The sequence below is a fragment of the Artemia franciscana genome, chromosome 2 (assembly GCF_032884065.1).
Source record: "Artemia franciscana chromosome 2, ASM3288406v1, whole genome shotgun sequence".
In the NCBI taxonomy this organism is placed as follows: Eukaryota; Metazoa; Arthropoda; class Branchiopoda; order Anostraca; family Artemiidae; genus Artemia; species Artemia franciscana.
In genome coordinates, this window is record NC_088864.1 from 22471464 (window position 1) to 22493384 (window position 21921).

Sequence of the window (21921 nt, forward strand, 5' to 3'; positions counted from 1 at the left end):
GCCAATTACCAACTTTATTAGGAGTTTATAAATAAGAAGTTAAAATAACTCCTATCTCAACTTTTTATGATAATGTAATGCAATGAATGCCTTGTCAATGCATAGTGGTACAATTTCAATACTGTTACCACTGCTGCTATTATGTAATATAGTCCTTTTCTTCACTCATTTTCTGACTTTGGCGATATAATAATTTAAGGACTATACAATTTGTTATTTGGTTTTGGTTGACTGATGTAAACTGGTTTCTTATTCATCAAACATTTGTTTGTATGTGTGTGTGTGTAAAGAGGGTGAAGGTGGTGGGATATAATGTAGGCAAGAGCAAAGTTCACATTCCTTTGAGGAGACTGTGCTGGTCCTGCTTTCTTGAACTTGTCTCTAATGTATTTAAAAAAAAAATCCATAAAAGAAGTCTTTAAGGGATAGTAAAGAGCTAGCTTAAGTCAAAGATGAGCAGAAATAATATCAAATAATAATTCAAGCTTAACCAAACAAATAATCAGATAAAAAAAACAAATAAACAGGAATTAAAATGAATATTAAAGTCAACATTAAAATGAATAGAAAATTCCACAAACAGTTAGTAGGGCTAATCCTCTCTAACGGTCAAGGGGATATGGTTGGGCTTCCAAAGAAGAATTTTAAGCTTTGGGCCTTGGTCCATCCATTCCACAGGTGGCTTGTCAAGAGTAGCTCTATCCCTCTCTTTCTGTCTCTAAAAAGCTAGACCTCTAGTTGTGTACCTAAAAGTACATTTGAGACCTTGATGAAATCTAAAATTTTATGGATGATTCATCAGATTTACTGAGGGAGATTTCTTCTTATCCCTTTGTTGTTGTTTTTTTTTGTAATGCCTACTTTTGTCTACAAACGTATACACAGTGATATGATACTGACTTATAAACTCTGAAAAACAAACTCTACTATCTTCAGCAACAGTCATAGCACCACTTATCATCACACAAGAAGATGCTCCAAGAAGCTGCCTAAGTTAAGGTCCTAATTGAGAACACGCCAAACTCATTTTAAAAGAGTCCAAAATAAGTGAACCAATTGAAGGAGCAAACATTCAGCACTCCCTCCATCCAGTCTTTCAAAAAGCATCTTGACAAGGAGTGGAAAAAGAAGAAGTTGAGCTCTGACTGGGAGTCATCAACTCAAGAATACTACAGGTCCAGAGGACCATAAAGCTCTCAATTGGATTAAGGTAAGGAGATGCTTTCCATGAGAATGTTCACATTCTGAAGTGATGGACCTTGCAGTGGACCTATACACATTCTTTAGAAAACTGTTAACAGTTACGTATGAACATTGCCTTTTCAAGAGTGTCAATGGTGAACAATGCAGTCTTGGATGAAACCTAATGCATTAATTTCAAAATTAAGGGAAACACATATTAGTCCACTTCAATTGAAATGAAATAAGACAAGCAAAATTAGTATGAACTAGGAAGGTAATCCAAAAATTACTAGGAATAACAGTGAGCAATGCAGTCTCAACTAAAACAAACAGAAATAAAGAAAATATATGGTGCTAATGCCACCTCCCCTCCCCCTCTGAAAACTCCCCAGAAGAGCAGAGTATAGCTTCTGTTTTACTGCAAGTTAGGTATATTTTTTGATTGAACGTTTTGTTAAGCTGATTTTTATCTATACATTTGAAACAATTATTTTTGTTTTGTATATTTTATTTCATTAAGGCTCATGGTATTCCTTTGAAGTTTTTTCCCCTGGGAAGAAGATTATAAAGAAACCAAAAGTCTAGTGAAGGATGAGGCACTTTTTTTTCTTATTTTCATTAAAATAGAGATGTTGCTTTAGCCTCAATGGGTTTTGAGTGGATGTCAACACCACTCTTATATCTGGTAGCAGTTTGATTTGAGTTTGGCTTTATAATTAGATTATTATCACACTCAACAGACTGCTTTGGGATATTACCAATTAATGGTCTTAAAAGCCTTATTAAGCTAAAAAAAAAAGAGGAAAAAACCTTATCATTAAATCGTCAGCAGAAACCCCTGGAAAACGAATTGTGGGGTGGAGTTCTGCTAAACTTGATGTTTTGTCAGTTCAATACAATGTCGTAGAAGATTTCTGCTGGACAAAGATGGCAATAATTTACTAGCAACCTTACTAGGACTTACTGCCTAGAGTCTAGTAAAGTATTAGTAAGTCATGACAATCATTGTGTTTATACTGAGAAAAAATTTGTTGGGAGTCTCCCTGAAAAGCCTAGCATTGCATCTCCATGCAGCTATTGTTGATATCTGACAGCCAAAGGTTTAGTCAATTGAGTTCAATGGTATCTTTTTGTCTTTTGTATTCAATGATTTAGTGATATCTTTAAACTGCTTTAGCATGCAAAACTCATATATTACAGTTACTGTTGTTTCTTTTAAGAATATTGGAGGCAGCTGACATATTTTGCCAATGCATGAGCCCATAAAATTGTGATGCTATATTAACCTCTTTTTCTTTCTTTTTTTTTATACAAGATTCACAGATCTGTCACAAGTGATGATGTCCTGCTTATTCTGGTAATTACCATGCTATTTGTTTCTGAGGTATTTATTATACCTTCTCTTGAACGCCTCAAGGGAAGAATTTTCCAGGATTACCCCTACTAAGAGGCCATTCCATATGGCGATAGATGATCGAGTGGGACTCGTCTTCAAGCATACTCAGCACAAGGTAATCCTGTCGAGCTTTATTTTGGTGACTGGCACGAGTTTAGATACCTCCTCATGGATAAAGGTCAGTGCATATATTTGTAGAGCACCAACTTTGAAGTCATGTCAAATCGATTCTGGATCGACTGCAGGGGCTTAGTATTAGAGTTGTTAGCAAATTGCTGCGTGAACTGCTCGGTTTTGGATATGTTGAAGAGAAGTGATGTGGCTAGTTGGAGCGTCAGCAAAGAGAGAACATGCATATTTTATGACTGATCTGATACATGACGTGGAGAATGTTGAAATGGACTCGTCAGAGAAAAGGCTTTCACATCTTGAGATGACTCCTAGTTTTCATTAGCAGGAGGATCTCACTTTGCTGGTGTGTTCATCCCACATGAGATCTGTTGAGAAATGAACTCCAAGGAGGCAAAGTGTGTCATTTCTTTTCATTGCTCTTTTTCAAAATGAAAACAGGGTGATCCTTCTCATTCCGCGCCTTCGAAATTAAGAGCTTTTATGTTTTTGATGAATGAAACTGACAAGCCACTTATCTGCCCAAATCTCTATTTTTTGCAGTTCTACCTGAAGCTCCTTATGGGGATTTCAGGGATCTTTGTCTTTTGCGATAGAGATCTTTGTAACCATGTAATGTTTTTTTTTTCACAAGGCTGTCCCCAAGATCGTTTAAGGACACCAGGAAAAGAGTTGTCCCAAGAATACTTCCTCGAGGTACTCCAGCTAAAACCAGGTGTTCTTTTGAAATGAAACTGTCAAGGATGACCCTTATTGATTGCTGGCGAAGGAAGTCAGCAAGCACCTCAAATAGCTGACCTTTAACTCCATAGGCTTTGAATTTGCATAGAACTCTCTCGTGCAATGCTCCTGTTACTGTGTAATTCTACAGTCTAACGTAGACTGTTTTCTATAAAAACCATATTGTGTATCGGCCAATAAGCGGTGTGACTCAAGTTGCTGATAAAAGGTCTTATTGATGACACTCTCATAAACTTTTCTTACACAGGAAAGGATACTGATTGGCCGGTATGATCCTACATTAGTAGGGTCACTATCTTCTTTAGGGATAGGGACTATATAAGGAACTTTCCGGGCTTTCGGAAATGTTCATACTGCAAAGCAAATTTGAAACAGAGGGACGAGAAGACCAGCAAGTTCAGGATAACAACTCATGATGACGATATTAGACATCGTATCAGGCCCTGAAGATTTGGTGACGTCAGTTGACAGAGTGTTCTAAACAACTTTTTACTGTTTACACCAGTGATTTTTTGCATCCGTTCATTGGGGAAGGGCGGGGAGGGGAGACCTCCACGTCATTAAGTTGAAAGACCTTCTCAAAATCTTTTACAAGAACATCCACTTTTCCCGTCTAGATTGCATCACCACCCCTTCAACATGAAATGATGGAATTGAGCTAAGTTTGGATGAGGGTAGGGATTCTTCAACAATTATCCACCTTCGATTTTCAGGGGGGTACTTTTTAGCTTTACTTCAAGCTTGCATTTGTAATCAGTTCATGCTTGGTGTGTGGCTTTAATAGACCCGTTCTACACTAGGGAAAGCATCTCGATCCTCCTCCGATTTTATTGTGCACCAATTCTTATGGGGCTTCTTTCTGTCTCTAGCTGTATTTCTACAAGCAGCAAATAGTTTTATTCAAAACATAACTTTTCCGTTATTCTTTATAGTGCTATAACAGATCATATACTCAATGCTATTAAGGAATAAAACTGCAAGGTAAAGTAACAATTGTTAAGGCTGTCTAAAAAAAATTCACTGTTTTGCAAGATAATATTCATTCTGACGCTCTTGTTTTCGACCCAGGTATCTGGGATACAAATAGAAAACATGCAGGTTTTAGAAGGAAGTTGATGCTAAAAAATGGTATTTCGGATTATCCACTCAAATGCTTTGCTTGGTCAACTAACATTAATCAATAAACAGAACAAACAGTTGTGTTAAGGTAATGAGAAAGGATTTTCATCAATGAATAATGAACCCTAGACCAACAAAATTGGCAGTTTGATATTTTTGAAGCCTTTTGACTCTATACAACAAATTCTTTTTGGTGGCCAACTGGGTTCTTCTGAATTTATTTTTTATAATACTAGTCATATCATCACCTAAGAAAGAATCCGTATGCATGTTTCTGAAAGAAGAGACCTTCGCTTGCTCCTTAAAGAAAATTGAGCCAGATATCCAATATTAATTAGACTGGATTGGCCTCAGGGACTCATTATTATTTTAATTTTTGACACATAACGCTATCAAGTTGTTGGTACATCTGTGCTTGTTATTGTTGAATAATAAGAGATGGTGCAGTAAGCTATTTTGTAAAGATTTTCCCTGCCAGGTATTACGTAAGTGTGGCATTAATTATTTTGTAAGTTATTGTTATTAATTAAATTTAATTACTGTAGCTCTCCTTTATAAATTGTTCAAATTAAGATTGCTCCTCTTTTATAAAACGCCTATATTGTAGAAAAGGCAGGTTGTACGGAAATTTTTCTACAAGTAGAGATGCCAAAGTGGGCTGTAGGTATGAAATGATCAAGTACCCTCTGCTCTAATTGTTTGGTATTTTATAAGGGAGCCATAATACCGCACTCATTTATGGTAGTTCGTGTGTGTTTTTACCTTGACTTCATTGATCTTGGTGATTTATGTTTGTTTTAGATTTAGTTCTAACATTTTTAACTATTTCTCTTCGCTCCATGGTCAATAACATTTTGTTTCCTAATTGACACACTGTTTCAAATTGTAATATGTAATAAGCAAGTTCAGGAGTTTTTTTGTTTTTTTTTTACCCAAAACGTGAATATTTGCAGCCATCTGTCAACATGTATATTTACTAATTAAGATAAAAATCAAACGCAATCTATGAAGAGTCTGCCTACTGTATTTTGATTTTGGACTTCTATATATCAGAAATCACTTCGTTATAAAAAAAAACAACAACTTGCGATTCTTAGGATGCGAACCATAGTGAAGCTTGGGAAGCAGTTAAAAAAAGCAGACTGTGTGCTGTCTTTTGTTTTTGGGTGCTCATATTTTTGCTTGAATCCTGTATGTGTGATTAGTGACAAATCCTCGAGTACCAACTTAAGCGGACATGCAGCATCAAGTGTCAAAAACTATTTTAAACAAGCTTTAATGAAAGTCAAACACGACAAATGAAACATGGGTTCACTTTTCTTCGAATTAGGACAGTCTTCTGGCCATTTAAGACCCCTCGCCAGATGATCCTTGAGCGATCTCGAACCAAATGAATTACAAATTTTCTGCAAGTGCGGAAGTAAAGCACCTGCACTGGAGGTGCCGCGCAGTGATGTAGACCTATACCCCTGCTCAGTTCTAAATCAGAAAAGATTTACAGCGCTGGTCTTCCTGGTAAAAATATATGTCTGAAGTTTCTATTTTTAATTGCATGTTTTGCATATTTGGGCCTTTGCCTTTCAGGCTGTACGAATCATAATATCCCCAGAGGTACATCTTATTATCTTTCAACCTTTCAGATTAAAACGGCTATTTCGGAATTTTAGTCAAGCGGCACGTGGGGCCTGGGGTACAAAAGTCATGTTGTCCATGATATATTTTTACCCTTAAAAAGGCACTTGACCAAAGTGTGGAATCGGATTCGGCCCTCCCTCGCCCCCCACTTTCATCAACCACTCAGTCCGCGTCATGAGACCTTAGGCGAAAACTTCGATAAAGAAACAAAATGTGTGAGAAATACAATGTGATTTACACTAAAATTTGAACAACATGTGTAAATCAGAAAATCGGATGTGATTTAGAAATTTTTATTTAAGAAATTTTACAATCAAATTCCAAGTTCCTAGAAAATTATTTTTTCTTTTTTAATTGGTACTTCTGGGGTCCGGGTGTTTTTGTGTTTATAATTTGAGGGTGTTCTTGTTCTTCCTTTGTCTTATGGATTTCTTTAGGGATGCAGAGTTTCATTGAAAAGGTAGTATGGTGTAACAGTGGCAATCTATGTATCTATATATATAAAAATAAGTTGTCTGTCTGTCTGTGGATCTGTGGATCAGGTGACGTCATGTTTCTGTGTCGACTGACGTCATGAAATTAGTTGTCGTCATTTTTGCTTTGACGGTGACGTCATTAAAGATATTTAAGACATATATGTTCACGTAGAAATCTATTAATGTTTAAGTTTAAAATGACTGATGAACTTACAATGGCAAAAGCCGATGAAGATGCTCAAAGAGTCTATGCCAAAAAACTTGCTGCTGATAGAGAAAGTCAGAAAAGAAAGCGTGCCGAGGAATCAAAAGAACAGCAAGGAAACAGGCTTGAGGCTAAAGAACGCAAAACCGCGCAGTTAGATGAAGATCCACCTGGACAGCGAGAGTCAAAACATATCAAAACTGAAAATGATAGCGATGGTGATTGGGTTTGGGATTTTGACTCGGATAAGGTCATCAATGCCTACCAGATTTTAGTTAAAAAAACAAAGGTTCGGCGATATGTATTTCATAGTGAAGCTGAAAAATAAAGAAGAAAAAGAAAACTGAAAAAAGAAAAAATGTAAAAAACTAAAAAATACTAAAAAGAAAAAACACTCAAAGAGAAATTATAGACCGGGACACAAATGACGACAGGGACAGAGGGAATATAAATAACGACCGGGACACTCAAAGAGAAATTACAGACTGGGATACCGGGACATAAATGACGGCCGGGACACAGGGAATATAAATGACGACCAGGACACAGGTATTTAAGAATATCGTTCAAAGACAAATTTTTAATTGTAAGAAGACCGTTGAAAGAGAAATTTCTAATTGTAAAATGACTGAAGAACCTACAATGGCAACGGTACCACCATCGAAGTAGATAACCAGTGGGTTGTTCCATATTCCCCATTAGTGCGAAACGTCAACCCCAAGTCAAATTCGTGCATTGTTTGGCATCATTTTAACAACTTGCTCTCCATCAGCTCCTACAGAGTTATGGGAAAAATATAAGTCAAAAATGTCCGAAGATATACTCCATCGAAAACAGTTAGAGACGTCAGATATGACTTTTGATTTTACATCAGAAATTTATAGCTACACTTCAGTTATTATAGAAGATTTGTGCGTACGTATGGCAAACAAACCTCTTCAGGATTTGGGAATGCCTTCACCTAACCGTATCGCTGCTGTTTCGACATGTGTAGAATTGGATCGTGAAAAAAGTTACAGTACGAATGATCTATTGTCGTATGTACAAAATAACATTTCCAAGTTAACGTCGGAACAAAAAGACATTTATGATACGATAGACTCAATTTCAGGACGTATACAACTACCTGCTGATTTCTGTAATTTAGTGACGTCCAAAAATTAATTGATTGAAAAAGTATTTCCGAATATTCTAAAAAATTATAAAAATAATAAATGGCTAAGTGAAAGAGCGATTCTCGCACCCAAAAATATAGACGTCCACGAAATCAACAATATTGTTTTGACCAAGATTCGAGACCAGGCAGTCCTTTACAAGTCAGTCGACACAGTTTTGGAACCAAATGAAGCGGTTAGTTATCCATCTGAATTTTTAAATTCCATAGATGTTTCAGGGTTTCCACCACACGTGCTACAACTAAAAATAGGCGTACCAATAATACTTTTAAGAAATATCAACCCACCAAAGCTTTGCAATGGCACGCGACTTGCCGTAAAAAAAACAGTGGAAAACCTAATAGAGGCCACAATCTTGACAGGGCCTTTTGAGGGTGAGGCTGTTCTTATTCCTCGCATTCCCATGATTCCAACGGATCTGCCTTTTCAATTTAAAAGATTGCAATTCCCAATTCGATTAGCATTTGCAATCACCATTAACAAAGCTCAAGGTCAATCATTAGAAAAATGTGGTATAGATCTTAATACTGATTGTTTTTCCCATGGACAATTGTGCGTTGCATGTTTGAGGGTCGGTAAACCTGACAATCTATTTATATGCAGCGACAATTGGACAGTGAAAAATGTTGTATATTCGCAAGTTTTACGCAGTTAATTTGTATTGTATCTACCTATCTATCTATCTATATAAAAACGAGTTGTGTGTATGCATGTTTGTTTGTTTGTAAAAAGAGCGTTTGCATATGACGTCATTATTAGTGCATACGGCTTTGTATATGCACAGACAATGGGAAAACCAAGAATGTTGTATATTCGCAATTGTTACGTAGTTTAACTCCTGCAGACGAAATGAATGCTTGCCTGAAAAATTCTAATTTATGGGCACACGTAAAAATATTAAAATTAACTACAAATATGCGTGTCCGATTGCAAAACGATGACTCTGGTCAAACATTTTCAGATCAATTGCTGGCAATTGGAAACGGAAAGCTCCCAGTAGTGGGAAAGCCAAAAATGTTGTATATTCGCAATTTTTACGTAGTTTGAAACACATATATAAATCTATCTATATTCACAGGTGGGACACAGGGACACAACTACAATGGCGCGTAACTAATATGGCGCGTAACGACTTACGCGCGCGGGGGGGCTTGGGGGGGCGCGAAGCGCCCCACCAACTAGGTGTTGGGGTGGCGCGAAGCGCCACCCCAACAGCTAGTATAAAAATAAGTTGTCTGTGTGTGTGTGTCGAGTGACGTCATGTTTGTGTGTCGACTGACGTCATGTTTGTCGACTGACGTCATTATAAGGATTGAGCTGTATGCGTCATGAAGTTGTTTGTCGACTGACGTCATGTTTGTCAACTGATGAAATTACATACCGGGACACAAATGACGACCGGGACACAGGGAATATAAATGACGACCGGGAACCTCAAAGAGAAATTACAGACTGGGACACCCGGACACAAATCACGACCTGGACACAGGGAATATACATGACGACCGGGACATAGGGACACAACTACAACGGGGACGCCGGGGGCACAGGCGGGATATAAAAATGACAACCGAGACACAGGGATTGTTCGAATAGAAATTACAGACCGGGACACAAATGACGACCGGGACACAGGGAATATAAATGACGACCGGGACACTCAAAGAGAAATTACAAACTGGGATACCGGGACACAAATGACGACCGGGACACAGGGAATATAAATGACGACCGGGACACAGGGACACATCATCAGAATAATGAGGCATAGATCTGAATACGGATTGTTTTTCCCATAGACAATTATATGTTGCATGTTCAAGAGTCAGTAAACCTGACAATCTATTTATATGCACAGACAATGGGACAGCGAAGAATGTTGTATATTCGCATGTTTTACGTAGTTAAAAACATATATATATATATATATATATATATATATATATATATATATATATATATATATATATATATATATATATATATATCTATTCACAGGTGGGACACAGGGACACAACTACAATGGCGTGTAACGACTTACGCGCGTGGGGGGGGCTTGGGGGGTGCGAAGCGCCCCACCAACTAGGTGTTGGGGTGGCGCGAAGCGCCACCCCAACAGCTAGTACTGATATAAAACTATGTTTGTTTATCCATGCGAAAGTCTTTATTGTTGTACTTTTGTCATTAGTCAGCCATTTTTATTTTGAAAAAGATGAAAAATTGATCTGATACTTAGCAAAAACTTTATGTATTTGGTATTTAGAGTGTCCAGTTTCATGAAAGTGGGAAAAATCATAAAGAAAATGTGACTAAGAAGATTACTGATCTCAGGAAAAAAGGCATCAAAGAAAAACAAGAAAAGGACGAGTTTGATGAAGAAATGAGAAGAATAGAAGAGGTTAGTAAGTTTGTTCACTTCTATAACAATTCAGGAAAAACTATTTCTTCCATAAAATTATCTGAGGAAGTTCCTATAGAAAACTATTAGCCTTATTCTATTATTATAAGATTGTGTTCTTATTTCTAAAATGGTTGTTTTCGCTTTTTTTACTTTGAAAAATCTAGATACCTAGGTTTCCCGAGCAGGCTAACTGAAAGTACTAATGTATAAAAAGTACAAATAATAATAAATTCTCATAGTATGTGAAAGTTTTGAATAGGATCCAAATTTTAATTCAATGTTTTAATTAAGAGGTTAAAAAAAATATTGAAAATGTTCAATTAGCACATAATGAAAATTTTTAATTATCACAATCAAAACAACGCTGCTATGGCTGATACAGTGGCTCCTTAAAATGTATTAAGCTCCGGATATGAGTAACAGTTCGCAGGGAAAATTCTTTATTCAAAAGTGAAAAAAAAATCACTTTATATTTCGTTCACATATATAATGGCCGTCTTCAGCAGACTTTTTTTTATGTTTTAATGTCGAATAAAAGGATTTTCCCTATTGAACTGTTATTTATGCGTCATGAAATGGCAGCGTGGTCTTCAAAAATACCTGCTCTGGATATATTTAGAGCTTGCTCAAAATAAGTGTGATTGTAAAAATCTAAATTATAGTTGGCTTTCATCATTTGTATGTTTTCGCTTGGCACTTTGTATATACCATGTGTATTAAATATTTGTAATTTATAATCCTGCACGCTTATACATTAATCTGTTTCAAGATCTGGTCCGTGAGAAAACCAGGAAAAAAACAGACCAACTGTTAATAATATGAAAAATATGGGACTTCTTGGGAGAATCTCGAAAACCCTGAGATTTAGGTGGAGGAGTAGGCAAGGACTGAAAATTGAAGATATTGTTCATGTTCAATTTGATTCGTCGCAGTTTTCAGATGCGAAAGCAGACGATGACATCATTCTTTACTTTTAATAGGATCAAGAAAGCAAGATACATTGTAGAAGTCGTGTCTCCAGGAGGCACAGCACCTCTCTAGTGTTATAACAGAAGCAACAGAAAGGCTTAGGGACAGTTGAATTATAACGTAAAAGAGAGGATAAACGCTCCTAGTTCTATTAGTAAGGTCTACATATAACACCACAAGTTTTTTATTTCCAAATTAAAGGTAGGTTTTAATCCTCTTTTATTCTCTGTTGGGACTGTAGAATTCTGAATAATTGTACTTGTCGAGGACAGGTTGAAAGTTTTTGCTGTTATAAACCTGCCTGTTGCTGAGCCAGCTTAAATGCAACCACTGTCTTCTTTATTATTATCATGCAAAACATTATTATTTGCGCTTAGTCTAAATTTATATTTGCACTTTTTCTAAACCGGATAAAATTCTGGGAATCAGTTTCGGAAATTTTAAAGATCTATACCACTAAGCTACAAGATATTTATGAGATAGCTCATACGAAAAAGGCTTAAAACCACTTTTTTTTAATGAAATATAGGGAGAACTGCGTTTTTCTTGTCGAAAAACATTATGTTACGGTTTTGAAGAGAAAGTTTCTGGTAATTTTACGCGTCGGATACTGAACGAGAGGACCCTCAGTGCGTCCAAATCAGTTTAAAACTCTGATGTGTATGTGGAGGAAGAAAAAAAACTGATTGAAGAAAGATGCTATGTGGGGATATTGGAGAAAAAGGGAAGGAGACACGGGACCAAAATTATTCCTTCAATTGGGGACTGGGTACGGGGGTGCTGTATAATAACAACATTTCTTTTTTCAGAACATCTGACAAGTTAACAGGCGTAATCGCTAATAAACCATTGACACGCTAGAAAATCAAGTATTCTAACTTTTGGGATTTTGGTAGTTAATGCTGTTGTATTTCTGTTAGGCTGCTCTTGAAGCATACCAATCTGATGTATACAAGAATCCAGATATGACAGGCTTTGAGGTTCAACAAAAAGTGGAAGAGGTAACTGGAGAAAAAATTGAGAAGGAATGTGATTGGTATGAGGCAAAATCGGATGAAGGTCATATATACTATTGGAATATCAAAACACAAGGTAAGTACCTGAGTTATACATCGTATTGAGTAGATTTTGGTTGCAAAGGAGACAAGAAGCTGAAGTTTATTCACCGTGATAGGTGCTATTGCAAAATTAGTCAGGCCTGCTCCACTCAAGATGAAATGATGGCAAAATTAGTACAAGGAAAGCAATAAAGGACCCTATGTTGTATAAACAGTATAGTTTATCTCAATGGCCTTAAGATTCATTTCAGTGACCTCAATGAAGAAATTGTACAGACAAATGTACTCTTTGAGGCATCAGCAATCAATATTCTCTTGGTACTGTCTCTGAAACACACAAAATATAGTCTATGGTTTTCTGTAATCGAGGGGAGGGGCAATAATCAACATTTGTTGGAGGTATTGGGGGGGGGGGGCTACACGAATTTTCATTTGAATGTAACCTTCTCCATTTCATTTTTAAGTCTTGAATTGATGTTTTAAGTGAAGATTATGCGATAGTAGTGCAATCAGGTGTGAGGAAATTTGCCATAAGGACAATTCGTCGCGAAGACAAATTAACATACACAATTCTTGCGGGAAGTGGTGGAACCAAGGAAATCATGTAAATGGGTTTGAATTTTTAAGAGTTGATATAATCGTAAAATGAGAATAATATTGGTGACCATTGTTACTGCCTTTGCAATGACGACAAAGTGATTCTCAACGTCGGTAGCATTGCAGGATGTGACAGGGATACAAGCGGCCCTAATTTTGGAGATTAGCTTGTTACTAGCGATTATTTGGTGTTGAGGCAAATGACGATGACCAGTGCCAATCAAAAGATTGAAGACAGTGGCCAAGATTGATGACAGCTTCTCAGATAGTGTGTGGTGGTACTAGAGACTGAAGAAGGCGTCTTCAGCTTTATTAAAGTGGAGGAGTAACCGTTGAACAGTTTGCATACAGTTTCTTTCAATAAAGTATTCCCAGCCAAATATACATCAAAAAATAAAAATAAGAGTCACTCATTTTTTAATATTCGTCCGTCCCACATAGTCGCTTTGGTTAGCAGGATTGTTGGTACTGGGAATAAATCCGAAATATATCCCAATTTGTGTTCTTATCCAAATTAAATTTGGCTATATTATCAATATATCTTTACTCTTAGTGGGTAGCCGATGGTTGTCATGTTCTTCCGTGACAAATATTAATTTCGAAAAAAAAAATCAAAATAGTAATTAAGATTCTCACTGTGTGGGATACAATCGCAGATTGAAATAGAAGGCACACTGGCCAAATTTTAAAATATTTAGAACGATTAGAAGTTGCAACTTGGTTTGATCATAATATGATTATCGACAATGAATGCAATTTGAAATCCTGAAAATAGATCAAGTTAGTCATCATGTATAGTTTTTAAGCAGCACGCTACAAACAAGATAAAAAAAAATATCTAAGCTCCTCCAGACAATACCATGAAAAGTTTAAAGGAAAAATTCTATTGAAACATCTTAGCATATATCACATTAAAGTAAATGCTCTTAGCAAGTAAGAAAACTTATTTTTGTAAGACCCTTACTTTAAAATTGTGGTATACAGCACGTATAAAGGGGCTCTTTCAAGACCAGACCCTAAAACAATGCCCATATTCTTGCATTTTCCCAACTGGATATCTAAAAGTCTCTATTGGATGTATTTGGAGAAAATCAGACAGGGGGTAGGGCTAGTTGCCTAGAGAGCTCCGGAGAATTAATTTTCAAAAACATTATTACTGGTCCCTTCAACTACGCTGAACAAAGTGGCTATCTCAAATTTTGATCGGATGTATTTGAGGAAATGAGGGGCGGAGGGGAATTTGCCCTTCAATCACTTTTAACTATTAGAAAGGGCAATAGAACTTATAGTCTTCTATCGAATGAGCCCTTTCGAAGTTTTTACGACAAGTCTTTCTATACAAACTGCCCTGTTAAAAAAGAAAATAATACATTGTGCCCATATCTCTCTTTACTTAGGCAACGCGATTATGCTGCCTATGATCTTTGGACTATTTTTTGGAAAAAATGAGTATCTTAAAATTTCTATCAGATGCATTTCGGGAAAATTCTACGTGTGAAGTGGTATCTGCCCTCTGATCACTTTGACACTTAAAAAGAGCATCAGAACTTCTGATTACTAATCCAATGACTCTCTTCCGAGGTTTTATACGACTTATCTTCCTATAAAAACTTTATATGCCCATGGGGTACAACTTACAACCCTTGTCCTGGGGGCTGGGGGGTTGTCATCCTCCAAGACATAATTTTTGGATTTTTAGACTAGAATGAACAAAATATCTATATCAAAATTTTTTTTGGATTTGTCTGGTGAAATGGGCGTAGAGGGGGCTGGTTGGCCTCCAATCGCTTTCGACTTTAAAAAGGGCACTAGCCCTTTTGATTTCCAATCGAATGAGACCCTTCCGAAGTTTTTACAACTGCTTCTACACGAAGTGACCTGGTCTAAAAAATTAAATAAAGAAATAAATTATACATAGTGCCCATATCGCTCTTTACTTAGGCAGCACTATTAAGCTGCCTATAATTTCCTTACAGCAAGTTTTTCCAGCCGCAATGCAGATTGCAGTGAAATATTCTAGAACACCCATAACAATTGAAATTTCGAAGGGGTTTGGGGTAAAAAGTAAAATATTTCTCTATATCCATAATGTACTAGTTTTTCAAAATAACAGTATAATATCGGAGTTTGTTCTGTTGAAAGAAAATAGAATAAATGCTTAAGCATGTTTGCTATGAGTTAGAACGAGTGCTCCCAGACATCCGGTCTTGAAGGAGAAAAAATGTGCAATAAATAGTTCTGCTCTGTCTATGGAAATAACCAAATACATTGTATAAAAACCCTGTTCTGTATTTTTACTTTTTTTTTACTTCTTCATTATCGTGTCGTCTAAGGAATGTACTACGAGCAGCCTAAGGTATGTACTTTCGTTGAACCGCGTCTTTAGTTAGTTTGTACAATTTATTTATCATCTATTCGTTCCAGCAACTCAATGGGAGAAGCCTGCTTATGGTTACTTTACTCTTGAAGAACAGCAAAAACGAGATGAAAAACCTCTGGAGGATGTGAAGAAAAATCTTGTTTCTGAAGAAGAAAAGAATGATAAGCCTAAGGGAATCAAACTTTCAAAGCCTACGTTGATTTTCAAAAAGAAGGTATCTAAGGAAGAAAAGAAGGTTGTCTCAAAAGAAGAGGTATCAACTCCAATAGCCTATGGTCCTGTTCCTGCTGGAGACCCTTATGGTGGATGGGAAACAAGGGTCAAACCCATGTAAGTTATCTTCCTCTTCTTTAAACATAAAAAAAGATACCCGTGGCGTGTCAGTAGAAATAAATATATCTCACAACCGAGGCCGTATCCAGGGGTGGGTTTCCGGGTTTGAACCCCTTAGCCCCTCCCCTCCAAAAAATTGTCTGACTCGTAAAAACGTTGCAAAATGCATATTAAAAATTCTTGATGGGTTTTTTAAAGTTTTTTGTGTAACCTCTGAACGAAAATTCTGGACACACCCTTGCTCACAACCTGTTACTCTTAAATTGCAACCAAAAGATTACCAATGTGTAGGACGTCAAGCCTATCTTTCTCTCAAATATAGATTTTGTTAACAATGGATAACCAAATCGAATCGCATCTTCTGATAAGCGCTCCACTTAAATGCTGTCCCCTTTCAAGTTATCCTTTTTCTAATTTCCTCTTTTTTATTTATATTTTTTTGGCCAAAAAAATGGTAACAGGAACAAAAAAAATTGAGAGGTACATTTTCTAACCTATGCAGCTTAGGTAGAAGAAGGTAAACAGGTGTTTACCTTCTTGACATGGATTCTGGCTGGAATGCCATTCGTAAATCAAAACTCCTATTCAAAGTACTTTCAAGTATAGAGTATACTTCACCATTTTGCATTCTTTTTTTTAAGTGATATTTTTTGACACTATAAGCCAAATGTTCGTGAGAAATAAGTAGCCAAAAATAATTCTATCGAACAATTAATAGTATAGATATCAAGAGCTATAATACTAAAGGAATATGGAGCATCAGAGGGGGGCATAATTGCAACGGTTAAAACCAACCCCAGTTTAAAACCATGCCATAAATGTGTATTCGCTCAAAGGCAGTCAAACCTTTAAATGCATCTATGGGTGAGACATTTGTTTTTCGGAAAAAGTTTTTTTTCTGTTTGCTATAAGCTGCCTTTGCTGTAAGATAACTTCATAAAATCTTTAAAATTCTGTTCTTCCACTATAGATTTATTGGATTAGTGACAATCCAACTTCCCGAGTACTTTTTTCGACTATACAAGCTATTTTGTTGACAAATATACATTACTCCTAGACTAACTGTATTCCACATTAAAAAAAAATAAACTGGTTAAAAATCTACATTCTGATGGCTCCTCACTGATACTTCACTTATTCTTCCGATATAGCACCAAGGGACTTGGTGGAAGCGCGATTTCCCTCGCACAAGATCAACATCTCAAGTTCATGGGACCCCCTTGCCTTAAATCTATTGTTATAGAGCTTGTATTGGAATCAGAAGTGGTAAGACGCATTCAAGGTTTAAAAGGTGCATCATCATCTGGCCCAGACTACATATCAACTAAAATTGTGCAAGCTATATTCCTTTCAATTCTGGGCCCTTTAACAAAGCTTATTAATATGTCGTTTGAAAAAGGAAAGTTTCCTAGGTCCCTAAAAACTGCTAGAGTGATAACTCTATGTAAGGGTGGGAACAGAAGTGACCCGTCAAATTACCGACCAATTTCCCTTCTTTCAGTGTTTTCAAAATGCAGAAAAGGCTCACAAGTCTTTTACGATCTAAGGAGTTTTTGCACAATCATCAGTTCGGATTTCGATCGAAACATACTACGGAGCAAGCATGCACTACGCTCATCAGTTTTCTTCATACCGCTTTAGATTCTGGAAAAATACCAGCCGCTATTTTCCTTGATGTGGGGAAAGCTTTTGATAGTCTTACTCATAAGATCCTTCTTGTGAAACTGTCTCATATAGGAATACGAGGTTCAGCCCTATTATGGTTCTATTATTTACACGATAGAACGATTTCCATGGACCCTGATTCACTAAACTCCATTGGTGTAGACTATGGAGTACCATAAGGATCAATTCTTGGTCCTACTCTGTTTTTAATATACATCAACGATTTATTTAAAGCGGTAAAGAACGCGATTCCTTCTGCGTGTTGTGCTTTATGTCACGAAAAGGAAAATACGGTGGCATCTTTTGATATTTTGCCATCCCCTCATGAAGATTTAGTTGCCTTCGCTGACGACAGCAATATCCTATGTGTGGAAGACACGGAACAAGCTTTGGAGGTTAAACTTCACATGCTTATGGAGCGGTCTTACCACTGATTTGATACTAACCGACTTGCTTTAAATATCGCTAAATCAGACTTTCTCATATTTTCTAGAACTGGCAAGGTATGCCCTTCCTTATCAAGTATATCTACCTCGAAAGGACCTTTGTATCGACCTAAAGTAAGATACGTGCGTTTCCTTGGAATTTTGTTGGACGAGAATCTTTCTTTTAGAAACCACATCAAGATGGTCCAAGCAAAAATATCACGTAATCTTGGGATTACTCGGAAACTTAAAAACATTTTTCCTGGATCTATTCTTCGGACCCTGTATTTTTCACTCATTCAGCCGTATTTAACTTACTGCAACTCGATTTGGATGTCTACTCTCCAGTCTCTGCTCCATCCGATTAAAGTAATTTATCAAAAGGCTCGCCAGTTAGTTAACAAATTTAATAAAGGACATCGAAAAGTGCTTTTGAATACTTATTCACTCTATGTCGTCTCTTGCTCTTCAATGATTTTCAAGTATCTTCATGGTGAACTGCCTCGCTGTTTCAATTCTTTCTTTCCCGATTTAGTTAATTCAAGGAGCTCTCATAATCTACGCAGTAAAGAGCACCTACTATTACCTTAAACTAAGACTGTCAGATCAGATTTTAGTCCCCGAATAGCATGTAGTAAAGTATGGAACAGTCTCCCTGATAATGTCCGTAGCATTCATTCGTTTGATACCTTTAAAACCCAACTACAAATATTTTTGATTGATAAATATAACGGGGAATAAATTTGAGAAAAAAAAATTTATTTTTGAATTGGTTTGAATTAATACTGTTGTATGTTTAATAAGAAAATGAATAATGAGGGTAGGCCGACATCCCTAGATGTTAAACTTGAGCACGTTTATTTATTTATTTGGGATTTAATGATGGTGGGAGATGGTGTGGACTTGGATTTGAATTTCAAGGACGAAGTGGTAAGTAAAAATAACACAAAATTATTTAATTGAATTTCTTGATTTTTTTTTTAAGAAGAGACTTTACTTGGTATTTATTTTTGTTTTAACCCTTATGTAACGGGCCATGGAGCCTTGTAGGGGTAGAGAGTTATTTTTGTCTATTTATTTTGATGTTAATAAATTGAACTGGACTGGACTAAAAAAAACACACTATTAATAAATTAAGCTACTGTTTAATTTCATAATGATTTGCCCTTAATTGTGGGGTAAATTACCAAAATCGCAGCATTTTCTGGAATGGAGATAGCATCATATTTACAAATCCAGCCAAAAAAAAGTTTTAGCAGCTGTGTGAAGTGATCGCACTTGTGTCCGGAATGTTGTCGCGTTTGAGTTGTGATTATTTACCATAATAAGCGAAACTTACCAAATATTCGAGTTAAAACCTCTGAGGTGAAAATCAATACCTTAATTATCTTCACATTTAGAATGTATTAACCTCATTTTTGGTAGTAATGGAAATTCTTTTCACTGTCAAAGCAGTAGCTGCAATCTAGTCAAGAACAGGTAAGGACTGATAGTGATCAAAAATTAGAAAATTCGTTTTTTAAGTAATTTTTTAGTGACAAATGTCTCCTAATCGATATTAATTTGGAAGTAGTATCCACAGCGGGGGAGTCGGAGTTTTAGTTTGGCTGAATAGAGTCGGAGTCGGTTATTACTAATAAAATCTATTTAAATGAAACTTTAAAACCGGGCTGTGGAGTCAGAGTCGGGGTTGGAGTCGGTATGTTGAAAATGTTGGGGTTAGAGTCGGTATATCGAAAATGTCGGGGTCGGAGTCGTTATTTGGAAATTTTGGGGCTAGAGTCGGTATATTGAAAATGTCGGAGCGACTCCACTGCCCTAGTAGTATCTGCTATTCAGATCTTACTGAACAGTATATTAATTTTGAAAATAATATTCAATTTATTTTAAAAATCTGAGATCTCTTAAATATGATTTAAAATTGAAATTAAATGTACACCATTTACACCACCATAATGGAAAACCCTGGACTAGAGGTTTGCAGCCCCCCCCCCCAACTTCAACAAAAAGAAAAATCACTTGTTTATGTCATGCCACAACAAATTGCCGTTTCCAGGCATTTTATGCTACGAAACGTCAAATTTTGGCTAATATGTTGAAAAGTTACGAAGCGTGGATTTTGTGATAATCAAATGGTTTTCCATGGTCGAACATCTTTACATTGGGTTTACAGTATTCCATCTTGAAAACCAAGGGTAATTGTACCTTTTGTGTTCAAGTAATTATGCACAACTGTTTTGACTCCTCATTTCCTCTTTTTTCCTTTGGGGGGGGGGGGGGCTGGGTAGAGCACAGGATCTTAGACCGTATTGAACCAAAAGCATGATAGTGCTCATTAGAACAGAAATGCACTAATGCTTTCTTTTTATTACAAAAAAATTCCATGCCACAACAAACTGTGACAAAACGACAATGTTCAGCCAAATAGGCCGAAATGCATGTGAGGGAAAATTCTGAGATAACCAATTCAGTTTTTGGCTGTTTTCAATTTGTGGCGGGGTGACTCAACTGTGTCGAGGCTCAAGACTCAAAGGCTCATTTGTCTCCACCTCCCAGGGGTTGAGGTTGTAGTCATGCAATTGATCCCCCCTCCAAGCGAGGTTTTGGGTCGTGGTGGCACCAGGGCTTGCGCCTGAGTCCTGAAGGACATAGGGTTGTAAGTCCAGTGTACCATCCTCAGTTTTTGGTAACCGTGTAATGTCCTGTTCTGTATTAAACATGTTCCCTTTTCAAGTTTTGTCATGTTATTTTGCTATTTGTCAAGTTTGTTTGCTATTATAATCTTTTTTCCTATCATGTTCTAATATAGAATAAAAAAATTGGTCCAGATATGATTTTATTGTTTGTTTTTTTTTATAAGTGAAACAAAACAAGATATTTAATTTTGGTTTAATCTTAGGACAGATCAAGCTGGCCCAGTTGACTTACAGCTACCTCAAACAGATTTAGAAGAAATACCTGTTCCACAATTGCACCCTGAGAAGCGTTTTTCATTCCAAACAAAGGTGGTAAATAGTCTTGGGGGTACTGCTGAGTTCAAAAAGCGAAGAATAAACGAAGAAACGAAAAGGAATGTCCGCACAAGAGGAGAAGATTGATTTTGATAACTTTTAGGAGTGTAATAGTCAGTTTTAATTGGAAAACCGGAGTTTTAAGAAAAATCGGAACCAAAAAAACGTTCCCGATTCTCAAGACAATCCTACGATTAAGTTTTGTTTTTGAAATACAAGAACAGTTTATCTTAGGTTTCCATCAATCATGTTAAAATATCCAATATTTTGACTCCATGAAAGCCTTTGATTGGGAAAGGACAATTTTCATACAAATGATGGAATAATATCAACCTTTTCAAAATTACCATTGTTTTTTGCACTTACTGGCTTTCGTTATTAAAGAAGTTTTGATTGTGTCATTTAAAGGACTCTGCTGAATTTATAATTTCTTCTAAGTCTTAATTTTACTATTTTATATAATAAATATTTTTAAAGGTTGTATCTGTGAAGGTAAGATTAGTTTTTTCGGATGAGGTAGTGATTATTCCATTTGTTCTGAAAATTTGTTTCTTCAAAAATTGGGATTGAGCAAGATTTCATTTTTTTGTCACAACGATTGTTATCACTTATGTGTCAAAAGGATACAGGTTAGTGCCCTCTTGAGGGAAAAGTAATGGGGGTAGATGCTTCAAGTATTTTCCCATGAGATCATTAAGGCTCTGGATGTACGCCTGAAAGTTCCAGTCACCTAACTCAACTACTTTCCCAGATAGCAAATAGCCCCTAAACTTTTTCCAATTATGGTTTTAGCCCCTTTGGCCTCTGCCTAGTAATATTCTGATAACTTAGTATCAACAATCATTTTTAATATATCAGTATATACAAGTTCATTAATTTTTTTTATAATTTTAGGAGGGCCCAGAGGCCCTAAACAGCACAAGTGCCTGGCATCAGACTATACCTGGATATTTTTCTTTGTTTATTTTTATGCTTAGAATGTCTTTGCTGGAACATGATAGGAAAACTAACATCAAAGCCTAAT

At 36.4% G+C, this 21921-nt stretch overlaps 1 protein-coding gene across 5 annotated transcripts in view; it reads left to right on the forward strand.

The window, feature by feature from the left end:
• The window catches only part of LOC136038851 (WW domain-binding protein 4-like), a 32212-nt gene extending 10834 nt beyond the window's left edge, over positions 1-21378 (forward strand). For 4 of the 5 annotated variants that reach the window (XM_065722317.1, XM_065722310.1, XM_065722326.1 and 1 more), the window contains exons 3-6: positions 10322-10456; positions 12349-12520; positions 15508-15793; positions 20786-21378. In XM_065722317.1, the coding sequence (XP_065578389.1) occupies positions 10322-10456; positions 12349-12520; positions 15508-15793; positions 20786-20984 (792 nt within the window). In that variant the 3' untranslated portion in view covers positions 20985-21378. The remainder of the gene's footprint in view (positions 1-10321; positions 10457-12348; positions 12521-15507; positions 15794-20785) is intronic. The other variant, XM_065722332.1, reaches the window with a different exon arrangement.
• Positions 21379-21921: the final 543 nt, after the last annotated feature.